The sequence below is a fragment of the Eptatretus burgeri genome, chromosome 7 (genome assembly GCF_056783735.1).
Source record: "Eptatretus burgeri isolate ZD-2024b chromosome 7, Ebu_testis_v1, whole genome shotgun sequence".
NCBI lineage: Eukaryota > Metazoa > Chordata > Myxini > Myxiniformes > Myxinidae > Eptatretus > Eptatretus burgeri.
Genome location: NC_140967.1, coordinates 48,261,893 through 48,283,427, shown reverse-complemented (window position 1 = coordinate 48,283,427; position 21,535 = coordinate 48,261,893). Strand labels below are relative to the sequence as shown.

Sequence of the window (21,535 nt, the reverse complement as noted above, 5' to 3'; positions counted from 1 at the left end):
TCCCTGGCTTTGGCAGACAACATCGTACATGTCGACCAAATGCCAGTAAACAATAAACAATACTTTAGAGTTTAGACCTGTGACCACACACTGTTATGTAAACCATTACCCTGCAATTAAATAAATTCCGCTCGTTTCACACTACATCTAATACCCCGGGTACAACGTTCCCTCTGAGATAACCTTGCTCCTGAGCAGGGTTAATGTACCCTGGGGTATCGGCCCTAAAAAAAAAACATTCCCGCATGGGGAGAAAAGTACAGCGTGAAAGCTCCGAATTGGTAGCAGAAGTAGTGGGGTCGAATCGGATTCACTGCCGAGATACCTCCGAGATTTTGCAGTGTGAAAGGGGTTATAGGTTATTTTACTGACGATGACAACAAAAAAAACGACAAGAACAAGAACAGTTTTTTAAAATGTTTTTATTTTTCATTGTGACTTGGCTGTACGATCACACAAAGAAGCTGAAAACTGCCGCTTGCCAGCCACATTATAAATAAAGTTGGGCCTGAACTTACACTGAAGATGACAGGAATTTGTAATATGTTACTCCCTGACGTCCACCAGCTAATGATGACAAAATGTATTTTCACCTTATTTTCCATCTGAGAGACACTGGTCTTCGTGGTGCAATTTTTTGTCTGTGAAGCACCAATCCGACAATTTATAATCATGGGGAGAATCAAACTCACATAAGACAGCTCAAACGCAAATGTGCTACCTTTGCAGCCACGCATAAGGTTCTTTATTTCCAGAGGAACAATGAAAGAGGTAAAACGGAGGAAAAGCTGTTGTGATGATTCACACTAAACATTATGTTGTTTCTTTCTCATTCATCCCATGCATCGTCTTAGCTCCTTTTCAACACTGTTCTGCCAAGCCAAACTCTAATGCATGTTATTGTCACCACAATGTGCATTACAACTGCAAGGACTCTGACCTGACTTGATAAATTCCTGCTTCTGTCTCACTTGCTGGGGTTGGGGGATGGGGGTGGGTTGTGGTGCATAAAATTGCCATCATGTTTCAGCATTTAAAGGAAAATCTAGAATTGAAAGAGCAGATGAAAAGAGATCTGTGTAAGCACAACATTTTAACAGGTTCTAAAATGTGATTAGAATCAATAATGTACAAGTGAAGCAAAATTAATAAAAAGACTTTAACTTTAGTCTCCAAATTCTTTCTCCATTTGTAACATAGTTAGAGTGAGGAGGTATTGAGTGAACAATGGAACAAATTCTGTTTTTAGGTTATCCATCATCTTGAAGCCTTTTCTCATGTAGAGTCGTTGTGCTTCATATTGAACACCATATGTGTACAGCACACATACGCGATATCCGAATTCCTTTGCTTCATGCAGAGCCACATCGAGAAGAGCGGAGGCGATTCCCCGACGTCGATGCAACTGTTGCACGTACATGCGCATAAGCTGGCAAACCAAGGGACGATCAGATTGTTGTCTAATTGCAACTGTGCCAACAAGCCGACCATCTACCTCCGCCACCCAGAACCAGGCTCCACGAGGGGACACATAACTGCTTCGGATGTTGCTCATGTCCTTTGCCAACACATTGCTCAAGTGCGAGTTGTAAGTTTTCCATGCACTCCAAGAAGTTATCAACAGAAGAGACGAAACAGAAAGTGCTCCAGCCTTGAATGAAGAAAAGGCAAGGCATGGTACAGCAAAAGAGATGATTAGAATCAGCAGGATGCGAATACTTCGGATGGAGGTCTTCATTCCCATCCAGTATAAAGAGCCCATTCCCTCACAAACGATTTTCCGTGCATCATGATAGTCTTCATCTCTGTACGGCCTTATGGTATACCCCGAGGGAAGTGGGACATTCGATCTGCTGGACATGATGCTCTCCACTCTATTTTCGGTCTTGGGAGGTTTATAAAGTCCTTCCTCAATTGGAATGTCATGAATGGATGCCTTCTTCATATGACTCTAAAGAAAGACAAAGTTCAAACACATTACCTGATGTTACTGTTGAACATTGGGCTCTTCTTATGTGTCCTTCAAACTTTTCCCAGAACTCATGAAAGTTTGACATGATTCGTGTGATTGGCCAATTCCATCTCATCAGCTATATTTTTTGTTCTTTTATCCCCTCCATCATGCAAAATCTACCTATATAAAACGCAGTGTGTGTTTATGTATTTGTGTGTTTGTCTGTCCCCCGTCATAAGGACGATTTGAGTCAGGTTTTAAAGACCAGTCTCAAAACATGACTTTGTTCATTATGATATATTTTTCAGAATAAAAAACTCCCCAAAAACATTTTTTCACAAAAGAGTAATTACGTCTTCTATTGGAATTGCAGATGGTGACTTATAGAGGGGCCTCAAGGGCGAGGTTCAGAAGCGTTTAAAAAAAACAAACAATAAATACGAGGCACAGGTTGGTGACATTCGCTGCACTTGACGTGTGACTGTATGTGCGCTGCACAGAGTAAAACGATTGTTCCTTTCCGTCCGTAGGATGTCCAATACAATCCCAGGTGAAGCAAAATACTCCAAGGACCAAATAGACCCAAAACTCCCCGAGGACCCCAAAAGACCTTGGAGAGCCAAAAGTCCCTGATGACCCAAAAGACCCCGAGAACCCAAAATACCCCTAAGACCTTGTAGACCCTTTAAAACTCGACTATAAATAGATGAGGTGTGTGTGTGTGTGTGTGTGTGTGTGTGTGTGTGTGTGTGTGTGTGTGTGTGTGTGTGTGTGTGTGTGTGTGTGTGTGTATTTGTGTGAAGTTGAGTAGATAAGGCTAATTAACTGGTGTGTATGTGTGTGTGTGTGTGTGTGTGTGTAGCTGAGTTGATTAGGCTAATTAACTGGTGTGTGTGTGTTGAGCTGAGTTCATTCGGCTAATTCACTGGTGTGTGTGTTGAGCTGAGTAGATAAGGCTAATTAACTGGTGTGTGTGTGTGTGTGTGTGTGTGTGTGTGTGTGTGTTGAGCTGAGTCGATAAGGCTAATTAACTGGTGTGTGTGTGTGTGTGTGTGTGTGTGTGTGTGTGTGTGTGTGTGTGTGTGTGTGTGTGTGTGTGTGTGTGTTGAGCTGAGTTGATTAGGCCAATTAACTGCAAAAATCTGTTAAAATTCCCATGTTTTAAACACATGCCATGTTAAGGAATATAAAGCAGCTTTGTAGGTATTTCCACGAGGGCACGGCATTATAACGACAAAATAAACAATAAAAACAATGATAACATTGTAAAAAAGCATATATTAATAAATAAAACAACAATAAGAATAATAGTATAACATGGTGATAATAATAAAGAACATGTAATCCTCACACTGGCCCAAGCACATCTGGACTTGGTGAAAGGCAACCCAATGCTCAAGAAGTACAGCAGGGAGCTTAAGGCGCTGTCACACCTTGACGATTTCGCCAGCAATGTCAACGCATAAAAATGTATGTAAAACGTTGGCATACGCTGAAATTTTGATGCTTTTTTTTTTAAAGTTTTGGTCGTATTCATAACGTGTTGGTCGTATGCATAACATATTAGTAACAGGCACAGAACGTTTCGTTGTCTTAAAGATAACTTATACCAACGAATGCTTAGCCTGTTGTCGGCGTTCACAACCTTTGCCCAACGATAGTTTAACTTAGGCATAGCGTGCTGCACGTATCGCCGACAAACTCGTGGCGTAGCCTGTTAAAAACCTGCCGCACGCCGATTTAAATCATAACCGCCTGAGAATTGGAAGTGTCAACCCCGCAGTCACACCTTGACGATTTAGCCAGCGTATGCCGACCTATGAAAAATGTGTCTAAAACGCTGGCACACGTCGAATACGTTATGGGTAAGTTGTGTATACGTTAAGAGCACGCTACAAAACGATCAAGTATGCTGTCATATTTCGTTGTACGTCTAGTACGTCGTGAAATTTCAAGCATGCTGAAAATTTTACGACATACTCGCTGTATGGCTCACACGTTCCGCTACGCTGGGAATAAGTTGTAGGCACGATATGCGATCGTTGACACAAGTTCCTTGAAAGTTACTCATAAGTCGAAACACGTCGAGGTAATGTTTAGCATAGCCGAAAATTATTTTCTCCGTCAAGGCACATTTTCTTTTTTTCTCCTTGGCTCCGTGAAGGCACGTGACGAAATATCTGAAGTTGTTGTTGTTGTTGTTTTTATTATTATTATTTCTTTTTAGTCTATCACGAATTTTAAAATATATTCGGACATTTGCTTTTAAGTTTCGACGTCGAGGTGACAATATCCTCAAACAGAAAATATTCACAGAGGAGGAACTAAGAATAAGACATGGGCAAACTGAAGAGGCAATCGGACGTGACGTAACGGCACGTGATGAAATATCGGAAGTTATTGGGGTTTTTTTTAATGCTGCCAATACACCATGATACGGTAGCTGTAAATTATAAACATGTTCAGTAAGTTCTGTGGTCGTCCGGAAGACGTCAATCAAATAAGTCTACATACGTCAATATGCGTTGGAGGTACGTTACACATAGGTTCAAAGTACGTTACTCAAAGGTTAGAAATAAGTTTTGGGTATGCTAAGCATTACTTCGACGTTTTTCGACTTATGAGTAACTTACAAGTAACGTGTGTCGACGTGTCAACGATCACATAACGTGCCTCGACGTGTGTCAACGATCGTGTAACGTGCTTACAACACATTACTCATAGGTTATAAATAAGTTTCGGATACGCTAATCATTACCTCAACGTGTTTCGACTTATGAGTAACTTACAAGTAACGTGTGTCGACGTGTGTCAATGATCACATAACGTGCTACAACTTATGGCCAGCATAGCGGAACATGTGAGTCATACGCTGGCATACGTTGTAAAATTTCAAGCATGCTAAAATTTGAGGACAACCGCAAAGTACAACGATGAAAGCCAGCGTACTATGACGTATGGCAGTGTTTTTCAGCGTGCTCTTAATGTCATCAAAACTTACCCATAACATATTTGACGTGTGCCAGCGTTTTAGACAAATTTTTCATAAGTCGGCAAACGCTGGCTAAATCTTCAAGGTGTGACAGCGCCTTAAGCAACAAGGCTGTGAAGAACAATTAAAATTTGGTCCAACGGGCTCACGAGTTATCATACTGAACAGTTTGTGAAACAATAAATCCTATTAAAGTAGTGACAGTCATTGCACACATCTTTCCCTTGGCAATTACCCCATGCGCACATGAGGCAAAAAACAGGGTTAAGCATTTTAGTTCACTTTGTCTGTCTGTCTGTCTGTCCAAAACCATCATTTTATCATTGAGGTCAACAACTTCATTTCAACTGAATGTTTTATTTTGAACACGAATCGGAAAACGAACCTGAAGTTTAGCAGTACTTTGGCTCTGGATTCTCCCGCTCGCACATGTACAGCGAGGAGCAAGATGAATTTTTTCGTCTGTCTCTCTGGCAAACGAAATTGAAAATCATTCCAAACAGGAAACTTACTGTTTTTAAGGATGTCATAAAGGACACAAACAACAGTCACGAATAACTAATGTAATGTGTTAAATAAGGTGGTGTGAAAGAAGCTGCATCAATCGTGGGGAAACTTCCCCCAAAAAATTTTTACAACCTTCAAAATCTTTACTTTCTTTTATTTCAATTGAATTATACATTTGAACACTGCAGAACACAAATCACTTTATTAGCACTTTCAAAAACGTTCAATGAGCTCTCTATTTAATTGTGTCTTGGTGTTACTTTATGGTATTCCTCTGCAACGAATGTCGATCTAAATTGATAAATTGAGACAAGGTGATCTTCACTTTCCTCCATTTTTTCAACATTTTTCACAGTTTTTTATTGGCTTTTAACAGTGACAAAATGTTACGAAGGCCTTGCAGGTGGATAGTTCAGGTGTGCCAAGGAAAGACTGTATGACGGAGGATGCCGAGTCGGCAACTGGCTATGGAGACCAACTTAGAAATGTGGTTGGGAGCAAGAGAAAGGGGAAGTGGTGGGATGGGTGTCTGGAGGAAGGGGTTGGGGTAGGAGGAGGCAAGCGAGGGTGGGATGAGGGAGGGGAAGGGGTGGGGTGGAAGTCCAGATGGAGGGGAAGGGTTGGGGATGGGAGGAGAAACCCAGTGTTTCCCTGCAACACCAGGTACCTTTGCTGGAATATATCTTCTATAGTATAATGAAGGGGTGTCTGTCTGTCCATCCCCGAACTACTCCTTCATTTTTGGGGCTAGCCCCATCAAACCTTCTGTGGAACATTTTGGGGTCTCAGCAGATATACCTCAGATGGGTGGGAGGTTTCAGAAATACGTCAACACAATTATTATTTTGACTTTCGATCCATACAAAACTGGAAGTCAACACAATCACAGGTTCGGCAGAAACATTCCCTGGTTCGATAAAATTTCAATACAATTGTGATTTTATGTCCACCCGAATGAACCCACTTTTATCAATTCTAAAGTTGGTGGGAGGTTTCATAAATTTCTCAACACAATACCGATTTTAATTTTTGATCCGTATGAAGTGTTTTGTGTCCTCTCTTTCTTGAAGGCAGATTAGTCTGTATTGGTTGTCATGTGAGAACAGCATCGATACTTGGTTCCCAAACGAGTGTTTGTATTTTGTTTTAGTAAAGGTACAGTGTAAATTTGTGATTGAAATGATGCTCTTTGGAATAAAAATATATAGACATTGAGATAAAAGCAGGAGGAGGAAATTATGTGAGGGTTTCCACCTCTGACATTCGCTGAATCAGTATTTTCACTTTCACCATTGACATCCACCTTACTTCTTTTGGGGTCAGCTGCAATACATTTTTTGCCCAAGTCCTTCATGAACTGGCTGTCCATCCTTCGAATGAGGATGTCACAGGATTTGTGGAATTTATTGGTGCAAACTTTTTTTTAGAGGGAGACGTACGCTCCCTCCCACATCTACAAATTTCACATTTTCAGAAAAAACAAGACATTCCACAAATTTCAGAAAATTAATTAAATATACAAAATGAGAATACCTTGGTTGGATAAGTGTCCACACTTATAAAAGCAATTGTAAATTAGGTCAGGTGTAACCAATCACCTTCAAAATCACACACCAAGTTAATTTGCATCCACCTGTGTTAAATTGTCGTGATTATGATTATTTCAGAACAAATTCAGCTTTTCCTGGAAGTTTCGTCTGCTGGGTAGTGCATTTCACAGCAAAGACTCAATCACGAACTCTAAGGAGCTTTCAAAAGACCTCCGGGATAAAGTTCTGGGAAAGCAAGATCAGGAGATTGGTGTAAAAATATCTTGAAGGCATTGAATATCCCTTGGAGCACAATCAAGACAATCATTAAGAAGTAGAAGGTGTATGGTACCTCCAAGACCCTGCCTAGATCAGGCCGTCCCTCCAAACTGAATGACCAAGAAAGGAGGAGACTGATCAGAGAGGCCACCAAGAGGTCAATGGCAACTTTGAAAGAGCTACAGGTCTTTATGGCAAAGATTGGTCACTGTGTGCATGTGACAACAATATCCCAAGCATTCCACAAGTTTGGCCTGCATGATGGGGTGGCAAGAAGGAAGCCATTGCTCAAAAAAACCTCACCTTCAGTCCCATTTGAGGCATGCAAAAAACACTCTGGAGATTCGGAAGCCAAGTGGAAAAAGATTTGTGGTCTGATGAAACAAAGATGGAACTTTTTGGCTTCAATGTAAAATGGTATTTTTGGCGCAAACGCAGCACAGCACATCACCCAAACAACACCATCCCTACTGTGAAGCATGGTGATGGCAGCATCATGTTATGGGGACGTTTATCATCAACAGAGACTGGGACACTTGTTAGGATGGAAGGGAAAATGGATGGAGAAAATACCCAAAAAAATCCTTGAGGAAAACCTGCTGCCCTCTGCAAGAAAGCTGAAATTGGGATGGAAGTTCACCTTTCAGCATGATAATGGCCAGAAGCACACAACCAAAGCTACACTGGAGTGGCAAAGGAACAAAAAGATAAATGTCCTTCAATGGCCCAGTCAGAGCCAATCCAATCAAGAATCGGTGGCATGACTTGAAGAATGCTGTCCATCAATGCTCCCCACACAACTTGACTGAGCTTGAACAGTTTTTTGCAGAACAACGGTTTTGTACAGAAACTATACTCTGGTACTCAGAGTGCTATGACGTGTGGTCGTTCCATCTCTGACTTATTTTCAGTTGTTACTGGAGTTTTTCAGGAGTGTGTCCTGGCATGACACTTTTCAGTGCCTGTATGGACTGGATAATGGGGAGGATGCCAAAGAGATCAAGCTGTGGTGTATTGTTTGGGAATGTGAGGATCACTGACCTTGATGCAGTCATCTTTTCAGAGACGCTGGATATCCATACGAGGGCCCTCGAGGAGCTGAATGAGTCAGAGCCACTGTAATTAACGGTTTCCTGCATCAAAATTAATATCCAGGCATTCATTGACATCTTGGATGCTGCTCTCTTGTCTTAACCTGTTTATGGCGAGGATGTTGAAGTCACGGAGCGATTCACTTACATTGGTAGTGATATTCATGGCTCTGCATGTCACGAGTCAGAAATCTATAGATGTTTGGGTTGGGCCTGGAGACATGGATTCACTGGATCATGGGGTGTGGTGCTGTCGGTACCTACGCAGGAGGACGAAAGTCTGAGTTTAAGTCCTTGGTCCTTCTAGTCTTGCTCAACAAATGTGGGACTTGGACTCTGACGAAGGATCTGAGATGGAAACTTAACTCCTTCAGTATCATGACTCTTCAGACAATCCTCAGCTATCGCTGGTCATGGTCAGACTCTGTGTCCAATGAGCGGTTGCTGAGAGAGACGGAGATTCGATTTGTTACCTACATAGTCAGTCAGCGTCAGCAGTGACTGTATGGACATATGGCTCATTTTCCTGACACTGATCCTGCTCTCCAGATGATTCACTCAGTGAGAACGCCTCATGAGTGGAGGAGGCCAATGGGCCGACCACATGTCTCGTGGTTGCAGCAGGTTGAATGGCATCTCAAGGAGATGGGGATGGACCAGCATCTGCCTGGGCGATGGCCAGACGGAGGCCCCTGGAGTACTGGCGGAAAGTGGACACAGCGACACGCTGCTCCAGTGCAAGCTCCCATAACTGACCAGATGTGACGATGAAGGGCATCCCGATTCACTGAATCGAATGCTTTGCAGAGCTCAACATAGGCTGCAAGCAGCCCCTGCCAAAACTCTCATCTGCATTTGGTGAAGAACCTGAAGCGCAAGGATATGGTCATTCATTGACCTCTTTGGAATAAAGCCTGACTGCTCTGGGCGCCGGTGCTCAAGCAGATGGTGGTGAACCCTTTCAATAATTATCCGAGCAAAGACCTTGGCCAGCACTGAGAGCAGCGTCACCCCTCAGTTGTTGTTGCAGTCCTGGTGATCCCTCTTCCCTTTCCAGAGAGGGACAACAAGGCTCCTCTTCCAGTCAGTTGGGATTATGCCTGTGTTCCAAACAGAGCATATAATTACGTGCAACGACACGAGTACAGCATTTTCACCAACCTTGAGAAGTTTAGCATGGATACCACATATCCCAGGAGCTTCACCCCATTTCAAGCGGTTCATCGCTGCCAGTTTTTCCACAAAACGAACGTGGTTCACAGTTGATTTGAGGGTCAGCAATAGGAATGGTAACACCCCTGATGTCCAACTCAACAGCTGGTGGGTCAGTCTGGTACAGCTGCTCAAAGTAATTGGCCCAGCCAGACTTCGCTTCAGATTACTCTATCAAGAGCCCACCACCCTCTGCTCTAATGGCAGTACACCAAGGGACGGGCTTGGAGGAACATAATGCACAAATTCCCCTGTAAGCAGAATGAGAATTACTTGACCAGAGGTGATGCTGTACCCCTTCCAGATTCCTCACACATTGGCCTCCTTGACAACCTTCAGCATATGTTCCGTTTTACACCTCAACTGCCTGAATAGCTCAGCTCTGCCATTAAGCCAGGCCCTGCAACTCTGGTCAATGTTATCCATTGACCCTTGAGAGACAGTATCCCTTGAGAGACAAAGTTGTTCTTCGCCTGATGGTGGGTTCCATGATATCCACCAGCAATATCAAGGATGGTAGTCTTGAAGGCACTCCACAACTCTTCAGGATTCCCCAAAGCATGCAGAGCCCCCCCCCCCACCCAAATCCCAACTCAGCCTGTTAGCTTCCTCCTCAGCTGCCATGTCATCCTTGAGATTGCCAACATTCAGCCAAGGTTGGGATGGTACTATTCTCCAGATTTGGACAGAGTTGCTGTCCATCAGAGTTTCTACAACAAGCCTGTGGTTGGTATTGAGGAACTGAGACCTCAATTCCAGAAGACCTTGCAGTTCTGAATCATCCTCCAGCGACCATCAATGAGCACATGGTCAATCTCCTTTGCCATATCACCAAAATTGGAATACCAAGTCCAGCGATGAGCCTGTGGGTGTTGAAATAATGAACCAGCCAGCCCAATTCCCTGACTTCTTGGAAAGTCAAGGAACTTAGTGATATTCAGGTTGACAGTTCCACACCCATGGGGACCAACACATGTTTGTTAACAATCCATATCAGTGTCAGTCGATGTATTGAAATCCCCCAAGATGAGAAGAGCATCTCGCATGGGACACTGATCAACCACAGACTCAGGTGTGCCATAGAATGCGCCCTTCACGGTGAGATCACTCACCTCGGTCGGATCATACGCAGAGACCAGGGAAACGACACCCAAGGAGTAATGAATTCTCAGTTTCATAATGTGCTCATTTACCGGTGTTGCCTCAGTTATCATGGGAGTCAGCTTAATGGACACAGCTGCAGCAACTCCTTGGGCATGGAAACCATCAGAGCATTCAGACCAGTGGTCGGTGTAACCACGCACCATGATCTCACCACTATCTGGTCTCCAAACCTCAGAAAGTGCTGCAATACCGATGCTCAAACACTGGAGCTCAGATGATAACAGAGACAGTTGGTCCTCTCTTGGGGATAGGACATTCCAGGCACCCACCCGAAGGGACTGCCTCAGATTAACCCAAGGAGACTGCCGTCTGGTGCACGACACCTCAGCACCATCCTGCCACACAACACCGCAATCTGACCCAGGAAGTTTACCCTGTGCTTTTCCTCCGAGCATCAAGGAATCGGGTCCCAAAGGCTTTGCCCAAATCCTGTCATCCAGTAAGCTGCCCTACGAAGGGCAGCTCACACTGACATTTATTAGTACTCGTCCGTGCCCGTTAAAAAAATAATAATAATAATAAATAAATAAACCACACAGGCCGTTTCTTCACTCTCACGTGCGTGACCCGGAAGTTCGATGTTATTCGCAGTTCCGATTATTCGCAATTTATTTTTAACACCCAATTATTCAACTAGCGCCAACGTATTTTACCTTTTCGCAATGTCGTGGCAAGGAAAAACAAAAAGAGAAGAGAAGAGAGAGAAAAAAATTACTTCCTGGTTCAGAGCATACCAGCACTCTGATGTTCCCGAAATTTATACGTCTTATATGAAAACGATCATAACTTGGGCCATTGTGTTCATCTATAAATGTGCATAAGAAATCGAGAAATTATTAGATTACACGAAGTCATCACTCTCCGGAAGCCCTACGTTGTAACCCGTAATGGGGAACGTGGCTGTGCTTCCCTTCCCCATCGGCCACGCCCACGCAACAACGTGTCTTGCCATTGGTTTGGGAAATAAATGGCCATAACTTGGGAAGCACTTGTCCGATTAATATCAAACCTTGGAAATGCACATCTTCAGGTCCCCAGCAATATACCTGGAAAGTTTCAATTAGATCGGACTAGAGGTTGTCAAGAAACAGCGGTCACACACACACACACACACACACACACACACACACACACACACACACACACACACACACACACACACACACACACACACACACACACACACACACACACACACACACAGATTGCTGGAATTATAGATAGATTAGATTCATCTAAAATCATCACTCATCTATACTAATAAAACGTGTGTGTGTGTGTGTGTGTGTGTGTGTGTGTGTGTGTGTGTGTGTGTGTGTGTGTGTGTGTGTGTGTGTGTTTGTGTGTGTGTGTGTGTGTATCAGTGTGTCATTGTGTCATTGTGTGTGTCTCCTCCATAACTCCAAAATGATAAAACCGAGCAGCCTGAAACTTTGCATACATACTAAGAAAATTCCAAGGAAGTGCAAGAGTAAAAATTGGGTGTTCGAGTTAATTAAAACACCCCTTTTGAAGATAATTAACGGCCTTATTTAATTATATCTTTCATCAGGTGATCCTTGGGCACCTCGCTGTCCGGGGTATCAAGGTATTTTCTGAGAAATCTTGCTGGGGTCTGAAGCCACCATCTTTTCTGGCCTGCTCAACCTTACCCTAACTTGGAACAGGCCGCAACGATTTCTTAACGATAAAGTTTATTTTTTCACTTTCCTCCCTCATATCAAATGCCTGTTCATCATCGCGACGAATCATTGTGTACATCGCTTTTGTATCATAAATTTTCAAATAAGGAGCTTGGAGCGATTTCATGCAATATATGAGACGATTTTCCACAATTTACTGTCATGGACAAATTAACGTATATCATTTAAATATTATTTCACTTTTTTTAGTATCGGATATCGTCTGTACTAAATAAGTGTCAAAATCTGTTGTGAAATGTGAAAATTTAAAGAAATAAAGAGTCGTAATATGGAATAGGCAAAGCCAAGAAGCGAACGTAGAATTCTTCTTTCATTCGATGCTGAAATTTCCACTGACTTCGACCAGGATTCGGGATCAGCGATCAAATAATGTAAATCACGATGAAAATTTTTTTGATGATGCGGGAGAAATCTTTATTATAAAATTAGATAGACTTAAGACTGCTAGAGTATTTACACTCTAGTTTTGTTGTTAAATTTTTAGTCATAAAGGTGTGATTGGGTATACTATAGATCAAATTAATTATTTGTGCATTACTATAACCGTGATAACACTACTGCATATTACCTCAACATGACCTTCACAACAACAACTACACCGCCTAGAACAGGATCTCATCTGAAAAAAAAAATCTTCAACATTACCTTCACAACGACAACTACACCGCTGGAACAGGATCTCATATAAAAAATTAATATTACCTCAACATTATACCTCAACATTACCTTCACAACGACAACAACACTGCCTGGAACAGGATCTCATCTATAAAAATTAATATTACCTCAACATTATACCTCAACATTACCTTCACAACAACAACTACACCGCCAAGAACAGGATCTCATCTGAAAAAATTAATATTACCTCAACATTATCTTCACAACGACGACACCGCCTAGAACAGGATCTCATCTAAAAAATTAATATTACCTCAACATTATACCTCAACATTACCTTCACAATGACAACTGCACCGCCTAGAACAGGATCTCATCGAAAAAAATTAATATTACCTCAACATTATACCTCAACATGACCTTCACAACGACAACAACACTGCCTGGAACAGGATCTCATCTATAAAAATTAATATTACCTCAACATTATACCTCAACATTACCTTCACAATGACAACTACACCGCCTAGAACAGGATCTCATCGGAAAGAAAAAAAAATCCTCAACATTACCTTCACAACGACAACTACACCGCCGAGAACAGGATCTCATCAATAAAAATTAATATTACCTCAACATTATACCTCAACATTACCTTCACAACGACAACAACAATGCCTGGAACAGGATCTCATCTATAAAAATTAATATTACCTCAACATTATACCTCAACATTACCTTCACAACAACAACTACACCGCCAAGAACAGGATCTCATCTGAAAAAAATTAATATGACCTCAACATTACCTTCACAACGACAACGACACCGCCTAGAACAGGATCTCATCTAAAAAATTAATATTACCTCAACATTATACCTCAACATTACCTTCACAATGACAACTACACCGTCGAGAACAGGATCTCATCTGAAAGAAAAAAAATCCTCAACATTACCTTCACAACGACAACTACACCGCCTAGAACAGGATCCCATCTAAAAAAATTAATAATACCTCAACATTATACCTCAACATTACCTTCACAACGACAACAACAATGCCTGGAACAGGATCTCATCTATAAAAATTAATATTACCTCAACATTACCTTCACAACGACAACGACACCTCCGAGAACAGGATCTCGTCTATAAAAATTAATATTACCTCAACATTATACCTCAACATTGCCTTCACAATGACAACTACACCGCCTAGAACAGGATCTCATCGAAAAAAATTAATAATACCTCAACATTACCTTCACAACGACAATGACACCACCTGGAACAGGATCTCATCTATAAAAATGAATATTACCTCAAAATTATACCTCAACATTACCTTCACAACAACAACTACACCGCCTAGAACAGGATCTCATCTCTAAAAATTAATATTACCTCAAAATTATACCTCAACATTACCTTCACAATGACAACTACACCGTCGAGAACAAGATCTCATCTGAAAGAAAAAAAAATCCTCAACATTACCTTCACAACGACAACGACACCACCTGGAACAGGATCTCATCTATAAAAATGAATATTACCTCAAAATTATACCTCAACATTACCTTCACAACAACAACTACACCGCCTAGAACAGGATCTCATCTAAAAAAATTAATATTACCTCAACATTATACCTCAACATTACCTTCACAACAACAACTACACCGCCTAGAACAGGATCTCATCTGAAAGAAAAAAAAATCCTCAACATTACCTTCACAATGACAACTACACCGCCTAGAACAGGATCTCATCTAAAAATATTAATATTACCTCAACATTATACCTCAACATTACCATCACAACGACAACTAAACCGCCTAGAACAGGATCTCATCTAAAAAAATTAATATTACCTCAACATTACCTTCACAACGACAACTACACCGCCTAGAACAGGACCTCATCTAAAAAAATTAATATTACCTCAACATTACCTTCACAACGACAACTACACCGCCTAGAACAGGATCTCATCTAAAAATATTAATATTACCTCAACATTATACCTCAACATTACCATCACAACGACAACTAAACCGCCTAGAACAGGATCTCATCTAAAAAAATTAATATTACCTCAACATTACCTTCACAACGACAACTACACCGCCTAGAACAGGATCTCATCTAAAAAAATTAATATTACCTCAACATTACCTTCACAACAACTACACCGCCTAGAACAGGATCTCAGCGAAAAAAATTAATACTAGAAGCGAACGTAGAATTCTTTTTCAGGCCCTGTCACACCTTGGCGATTTAGCCAGCATATGGCAACGTATCAAAATGTATCTAAAACGCTGGCATACGCTGAACTATTGTTGTTTTTTTCCGTTTTGGGCATATAATTACGTGTTGGACGTATGCATAACGTATTAGTAACGTACACAGAACGTTTCAATAACTTACAGATAATTTATACCAACGAATGCCTCGCGTGTTGTCGGCGTTCACAACTTATGCCCAACAATAGTCTAACTTATGCATAGCGCGGCAGCATATCGCCGGCGATCACGTGGCGTCGCCTATTAAAAGGCTGCCGCTTGACGATTCAAATCATAACCGCACGAGACATCGAAGTGTAAACATCACCGTCATGCCAAAGAAAACTTGGAAGAATGCTGCAAAGAAGTCTCCTGGCCGTGGCCATGGACGCGGACGCAAGGAGGATCCATCATCACCCACACCCTCACCATCACGCTCACCTACTACTACTGACATGGACCTACTACTACTACTACTACTACTACTACTACTACTACTACTACTACTACTACTACTACTACTACTACTACTACTACTACTACTGCTTCATTTGTGAATGTTTTTTTTTTTTTAAGTACCCTTTTGTTTTCTCAACAATAGAGGTAGCGTTTGCAAGAGCATTGTCGATGCTTGCAAATCGTTTGTGTGTGACATAAATAACTTTCAAAATACTCTGAAAGTTAATCAAGCAGGTAATGAATGAAACTCCACTCATGAGAAGACAAAGGCCACTTGCTTCGACTGATCTCTTCAGTTATCAGACGTATCCTTCCTTTCACCCATAGTACAGCAAATCCTGCAGTGAGGTAGTTGCCTTGAAACAATTTTCCTTCATTTCCTGGAGGTAAAATCTGACTGAAGGAAACCTCAACCTCAGATCATTCCACAAAGCCCACAACAAGTGTGTGTCCACTCTCAGGAGAGCCAGAAAACAACATCTGGCCAATCACAAGATTGAATTTTCAAACTCTTCACCCTCTTCTAAAAAGCTGGTGGTGGCTTGCTAACTCTGTCATTGAAGTATCCCTTACTTCATTTCAAATGGCACCACAGCTGAATTTGCTCATGAGAAGGCATAACAGCTCATTTCCATGTTTGCTTCCAAATCTTGTGTCTCCCCAACCCCTCGCTCTCTGTACCACCCTACCCAGTCACACCAAAATGCTCCTGTACTCTGTGTCTTTTGCAGCTGTGAAAGTGAAGTTTCTGGTAACTCTCGACTCTGATTCTGCACCTGGCGTGGATGGATTCACCGCACGTGTCTTAAAAACCTGCTCTGCTGCGTTGCATATACCCTTTCTGTTCCATTAATGCCATCATTTGCCCTTGGTCATTTTCATGCACCTGAAAATTATCAAAAATCACTGCAATACATAAACATGCTGGAAAAACCAATCCGCTTAACTCCAGACTAATCACTGTATTTCCAATCATCAGCAACATCATGGAGCCCATCATCGCAGTTGGCAAGTCAGTGGTCTTTCTGTCTTCTGCCATCTAATCTCTGGCTTTGCCCTCCAAAACCCCCCTGCTCTGTCTGTGACCAGTCCCCCCTATATTTCGTCAGGGTGCTCAAGGTCTGCCAAAAACCCCTCCTGGTGAAATTGCCAAAATCAAGAATCACTGCTCACCTTCACTCTTTCATTCTTCTTCTTTTTCCAGCCTCTGGAACAAACTCCCACACTCTCTTCAATCCCACTCCTCCCTCCAGTTCTTCAAAACAGCTGTTCATCACCATCTCATATCTTCCCCCATCCAAAATCTTGATCTTTTCTACTTCCGTTGATCCACTCCACACCCACCTCCTTCAAATTCCCGGTTTTCCTTCCTGAAACTCCCTGTAGTCAGGGCCGGATTTTCCAATAGGCAACATAGGCCATTGGCCTAGGGCCCACCAGTAACTGGGGGCCCACCGGAGACTTGTGGGTTCTCTGATCGGCCAAGGAGTAGGCTAGTGGGGCCTACAGTAAAATGAATAAAATAAAATAAGGTAACGAAAAATATAACAGTACATTTTTAAATGCCCTTTTCCCACCATCTATCTGTCTATCTGTAGATTATATACATTACGTGTTGTATTTAGTGGACTTCATTGTTTTATGACGTGTGTTTTTGTGTTCTTATTTTGTGATATTGGTATCTCTTATCCCAGACCTGAACTAATTTATTATTACTTTATGCTTACCTGACCTCTTTATGCTTACCTGATTTATTATCAGGTCTGATAATAGTAGTACCTCAACATTGCCTTCATAGTAGTAGTAGTAGTAATAATCATAGTAGTAGTAGTAGTAGTAGTAATCGGGATAATAGTAGTAATAGTAGTAGTAGTAGTAGTCTGATAATAATCTTACCTGATCTGACCTCCTGCAATCCCTTGACACAAACAGTATCATTGATAAATTTGCCAGAGAAAAAAGCTGGAAAATGTAATTTTGAACTTCACATAGTTGTGCTTGCAAAATTTATTATGCTTCAGTTTCATTATATTTTTTCATTATTCCTATGTGTAAGATGTACATGATATGGAACTTGATTTCCTATGATGTACCTGATATGGAACTAATTTCATTAAAAATTATTGATGTTACATTATGTTGTGATTCTTTTTTTTAAGATTACATTATTACGATATATATATATATATATATATATATATATATATATATATATATATATATATATATATATATATATATATATATATATATATATATGTTATCATAATAATTATATTATCATATAATATATATATTATCTTTGTCAGGTCAGGTTCGATCTATGACCTGCTACAGGTACCATGTAAACCTGTACTAACCTGTTCCATGGTCGGGTTGTCGGCGACTAAACCGTCTCCCCCACCAGGTTTTCTGGTGAGGAGGGTGTTTGGATATGGACACCCAGCAGGATTAAAAACAAAACCTGTCAAAGGGCGGAGGAGCTCCTTGTGAGCCAACGGCCATCCATATCTAGTGCCCAACTGTGTCTGCGGACGTCCTCCTGCAGTTGGGTTACTTCTTATTAGGAGGTTGGTGGCAGGATTTGCACTCCAGCCACCGTAAAACGCTTCATTCCGCAAAACGCAAAAACGCAAAAAAATCTGAAAACCCACTCCGTGGGAGTACCTCCTGTGCAGCTTCCCTTCGCAGGGCAGCTCACCGGATGATGGGATTGGGGCAAAGCCTTCGGGACCCCCAATCTTTGATAGGAGGGAAACCACGGGGTAACATCCCTGGGTCAGATTGCGGGAGAGTGTGTCGGAGTGGTGCTGAGGTGTCGTCCACCAGACGGCGGTCTCCTTGGGTTAACCTGAGGCGGTCCCTTCGGGTGGGTGCCTGGAATGTCCTATCCCTAAGAGAGGATGATCACCTGTCTCTGTTATCATCTGAGCTCAAGCGTTTGGACATCGGGATTGCAGCTCTCTCTGAGGTTCGGAGACCGGATTGCGGCGAGATAATGGTGGGTGGTTACACCTACTATTGGTCTGGTCGCTCTGATGGTTACCATACCCAAGGAGTTGCTGTAGCTGTGTCCAATAAGCTGACCCCAATGATAATTGAGGTAACACCGGTCAACGAGCGTATTATGAGATTAAGGATTCGTCACTCCTTAGGTGTCATTTCCCTGGTCTCTATTTATGCTCCGACTGAGGCGAGTGATCTCACCGTGAAGGACACATTCTACGCCACACTCGAGTCTGTGGTTGATCAGTGCCCCAGACGAGATACACTTCTAGTCTTGGGGGATTTCAATGCATCGACTGGAACTGATAGGGATGGTTATGAGGTGTGTGTTGGTCCCCATGGGTCAGGAACTATGAACCAGAATAGCACTAAGTTCCTTGACTTTGCAAGAAGTCATGGACTTAGGGTGGCTGGTTCATGGTTTCAGCGCCCGCAAGCTCATCGCTGGACTTGGTATTCCAACGCTGGCGGTGTGGCAAAGGAGATTGACCATGTCCTCATTGACGGTCGTTGGAGGATGATCCAGAACTGCAGGGTCTACCGGAGTGCTCAGTTCCTCAATACTGACCACAGGCTTGTTGTAGCAACTCTAAAGCTGCACCTTAAATCCTGGAGAATGGTACCATCCCAGCCTAGGCTGGATGTTGCCAAGCTCAGGGATGAGAGAGTAGCTGAGGAGTTTGCGAACAGGCTGAGTGGACACTTGGGGGGTCTGGGTGCTTTGGGGGTCCTGAAGAGTTGTGGAGCACCTTCAAGACCACCGTCCTTGATGTTGCCGGTGGATGCCTTGGAGTTCACCGCAGGGCAAAGAAGAATTTTGTCTCTCAACGGACACTGGATACCATTGACCAGAGTCGCAGGGCCAGGCTGAATGGCAGAGCTGAGCTGTTCAGGGAGCTGAGGCGTAAAACTGTACGTGCACTGAGGGTGGACAAGGAGGCCTATGTGCGAGGAATCTGTGAGGGGGTAGAGCATCACCTGTGGACAGGTGATTCTCGTCCCGCTTACAGGGGAATTCGCGCATTACGTTCATCCAAGCCCATCCCTCGGAGCACTGCAGTTCGAGCAGAGAGTGGTAGGCTCTTGACAGAGGAGTCTGAAGTGAAGGCCCGCTGGGCCGGTTACTTTGAGCGGTTGTACCAGGCTGATCCCCCAGCTGTCGAGTTGGACGTCAAGGGTGTTACAATCCCTGTTGCTGACCCTCGAATCAACTGTGGTCCACCATCGCTTGTGGAAACACGGGCTGCGGTGAACCAGTTGAAACGGGGCAAAGCTCCAGGGATCTGTGGCATCCATGCTGAACTTCTCAAGGCTGGTGGAAATGCTGCACTCGCGTCGTTGCATGCAGTTTTGTGCTCTGCCTGGAACACAGGCATCATCCCAACTGACTGGAAGAGGGGCCTTGTTGTCCCTCTCTGGAAAGGGAAGGGTGATCGCCAAGACTGCAACAACTACCGAGGGGTGACGCTGCTCTCAGTGCCGGGCAAGGTCTTTGCTCGGATAATTCTTGATAGGGTTCGCCACCATCTGCTTGAGCACCAGCGTCCAGAGCAGTCAGGCTTTACACCAAAGAGGTCAACGATTGACCGTATCCTTGCTCTTCGTGTCCTCACTGAACGCAGACGAGAGTTTCGGCAGGGGCTGCTTGCAGCCTATGTTGATCTCTGTAAAGCGTTCGATTCAGTGAATCGGGATGTCCTCTGGAGGATTCTTGGTCTTCGTGGGGTGCCACCGAAACTGATCGATCTGATGTCTGAACTCTACTCTGGTACTGAGAGTGCTGTGAAGTGTGGTGGTACCGCCTCTGACTTATTTCCAGTTGTTACTGGAGTTCGTCAGGGATGTGTACTTGCCCCCACACTTTTCAACACTTGTATGGACTGGATTTTTGGGAGGATGTCGGAGAGATCAAGTTGTGGTGCATCGTTTGGCAATGTCAAGATCTCGGACCTTGATTTTGCAGATGATGCAGTCATCTTTGCGGAGACTTTAGACATCCTCTTGGGGGCCCTCGAGGTGCTGAATGAGGAGTCGGAGCCGTTGGGATTACGGATTTCTTGGGTCAAAACAAAGATCCAGGCTTTCGGTGACATCTTGGATGCTGCTGTCCTGTCTGTGTCTGTTTGTGGTGAGGATGTTGAGGTCGTGGATAGATTCACTTACCTTGGCAGTGATATTCATGTCTCCGCAGGTTGTGAGCCGGAGGTCAATAGACGTCTGGGTCGGGCCTGGGGAGTCATGGATTCACTGGATCATGGGGTGTGGCGCTGCCGGTACCTGTGCGGGAGGACGAAAGTCCGAGTCTTCAGGTCCTTGGTACTTCCAGTCTTGCTCTATGGGTGCGAGACTTGGACTTTGACCAAGGATCTGAGACGGAGACTTAATTCCTTTGGTACCAGGTCTCTTCGGAGAATCCTTGGCTATCGCTGGTCGGATTTTGTGTCCAACGAGCGGTTGCTGAGAGAGACTCGGATGAGATTTGTTACCTGCATAGTCCGTGAGCGTCAGCTGCGGCTGTATGGACATGTGGCTCGTTTTCCTGACGCTGATCCTGCTCACCAGATTCTCTCAGCGAGGGAGTCTCATGAGTGGAGGAGGCCAGTGGGCCGACCACGTGCCTCATGGTTGCAGCAGGTTGACCATCATCTCAAGGAGATGGGGATGGGCCTGGCATCTGCCTGGGGGATGGCCAGACGGAGGCCCCTGGTGTACCGGCGGAAAGTGGACGCA

The 21,535-nt window shown here is 43.3% G+C and overlaps 1 protein-coding gene across 1 annotated transcript in view; it reads right to left on the bottom strand.

Annotated features, from left to right (window-relative positions):
* Positions 1-715: 715 nt before the first annotated feature.
* LOC147023219 (N-acetyltransferase 8-like) overlaps positions 716-21,535 on the bottom strand; it is a 41,667-nt gene continuing 20,847 nt past the window's right edge. Inside the window, exons 3-4 of the mRNA XM_085888402.1 lie at positions 5,332-5,416; positions 716-1,951 (exon numbers count right to left, since the gene is read on the bottom strand). Of these exons, the coding sequence (XP_085744528.1) occupies positions 1,166-1,945 (780 nt within the window). The 5' untranslated portion in view covers positions 1,946-1,951; positions 5,332-5,416 and the 3' untranslated portion in view covers positions 716-1,165. The remainder of the gene's footprint in view (positions 1,952-5,331; positions 5,417-21,535) is intronic.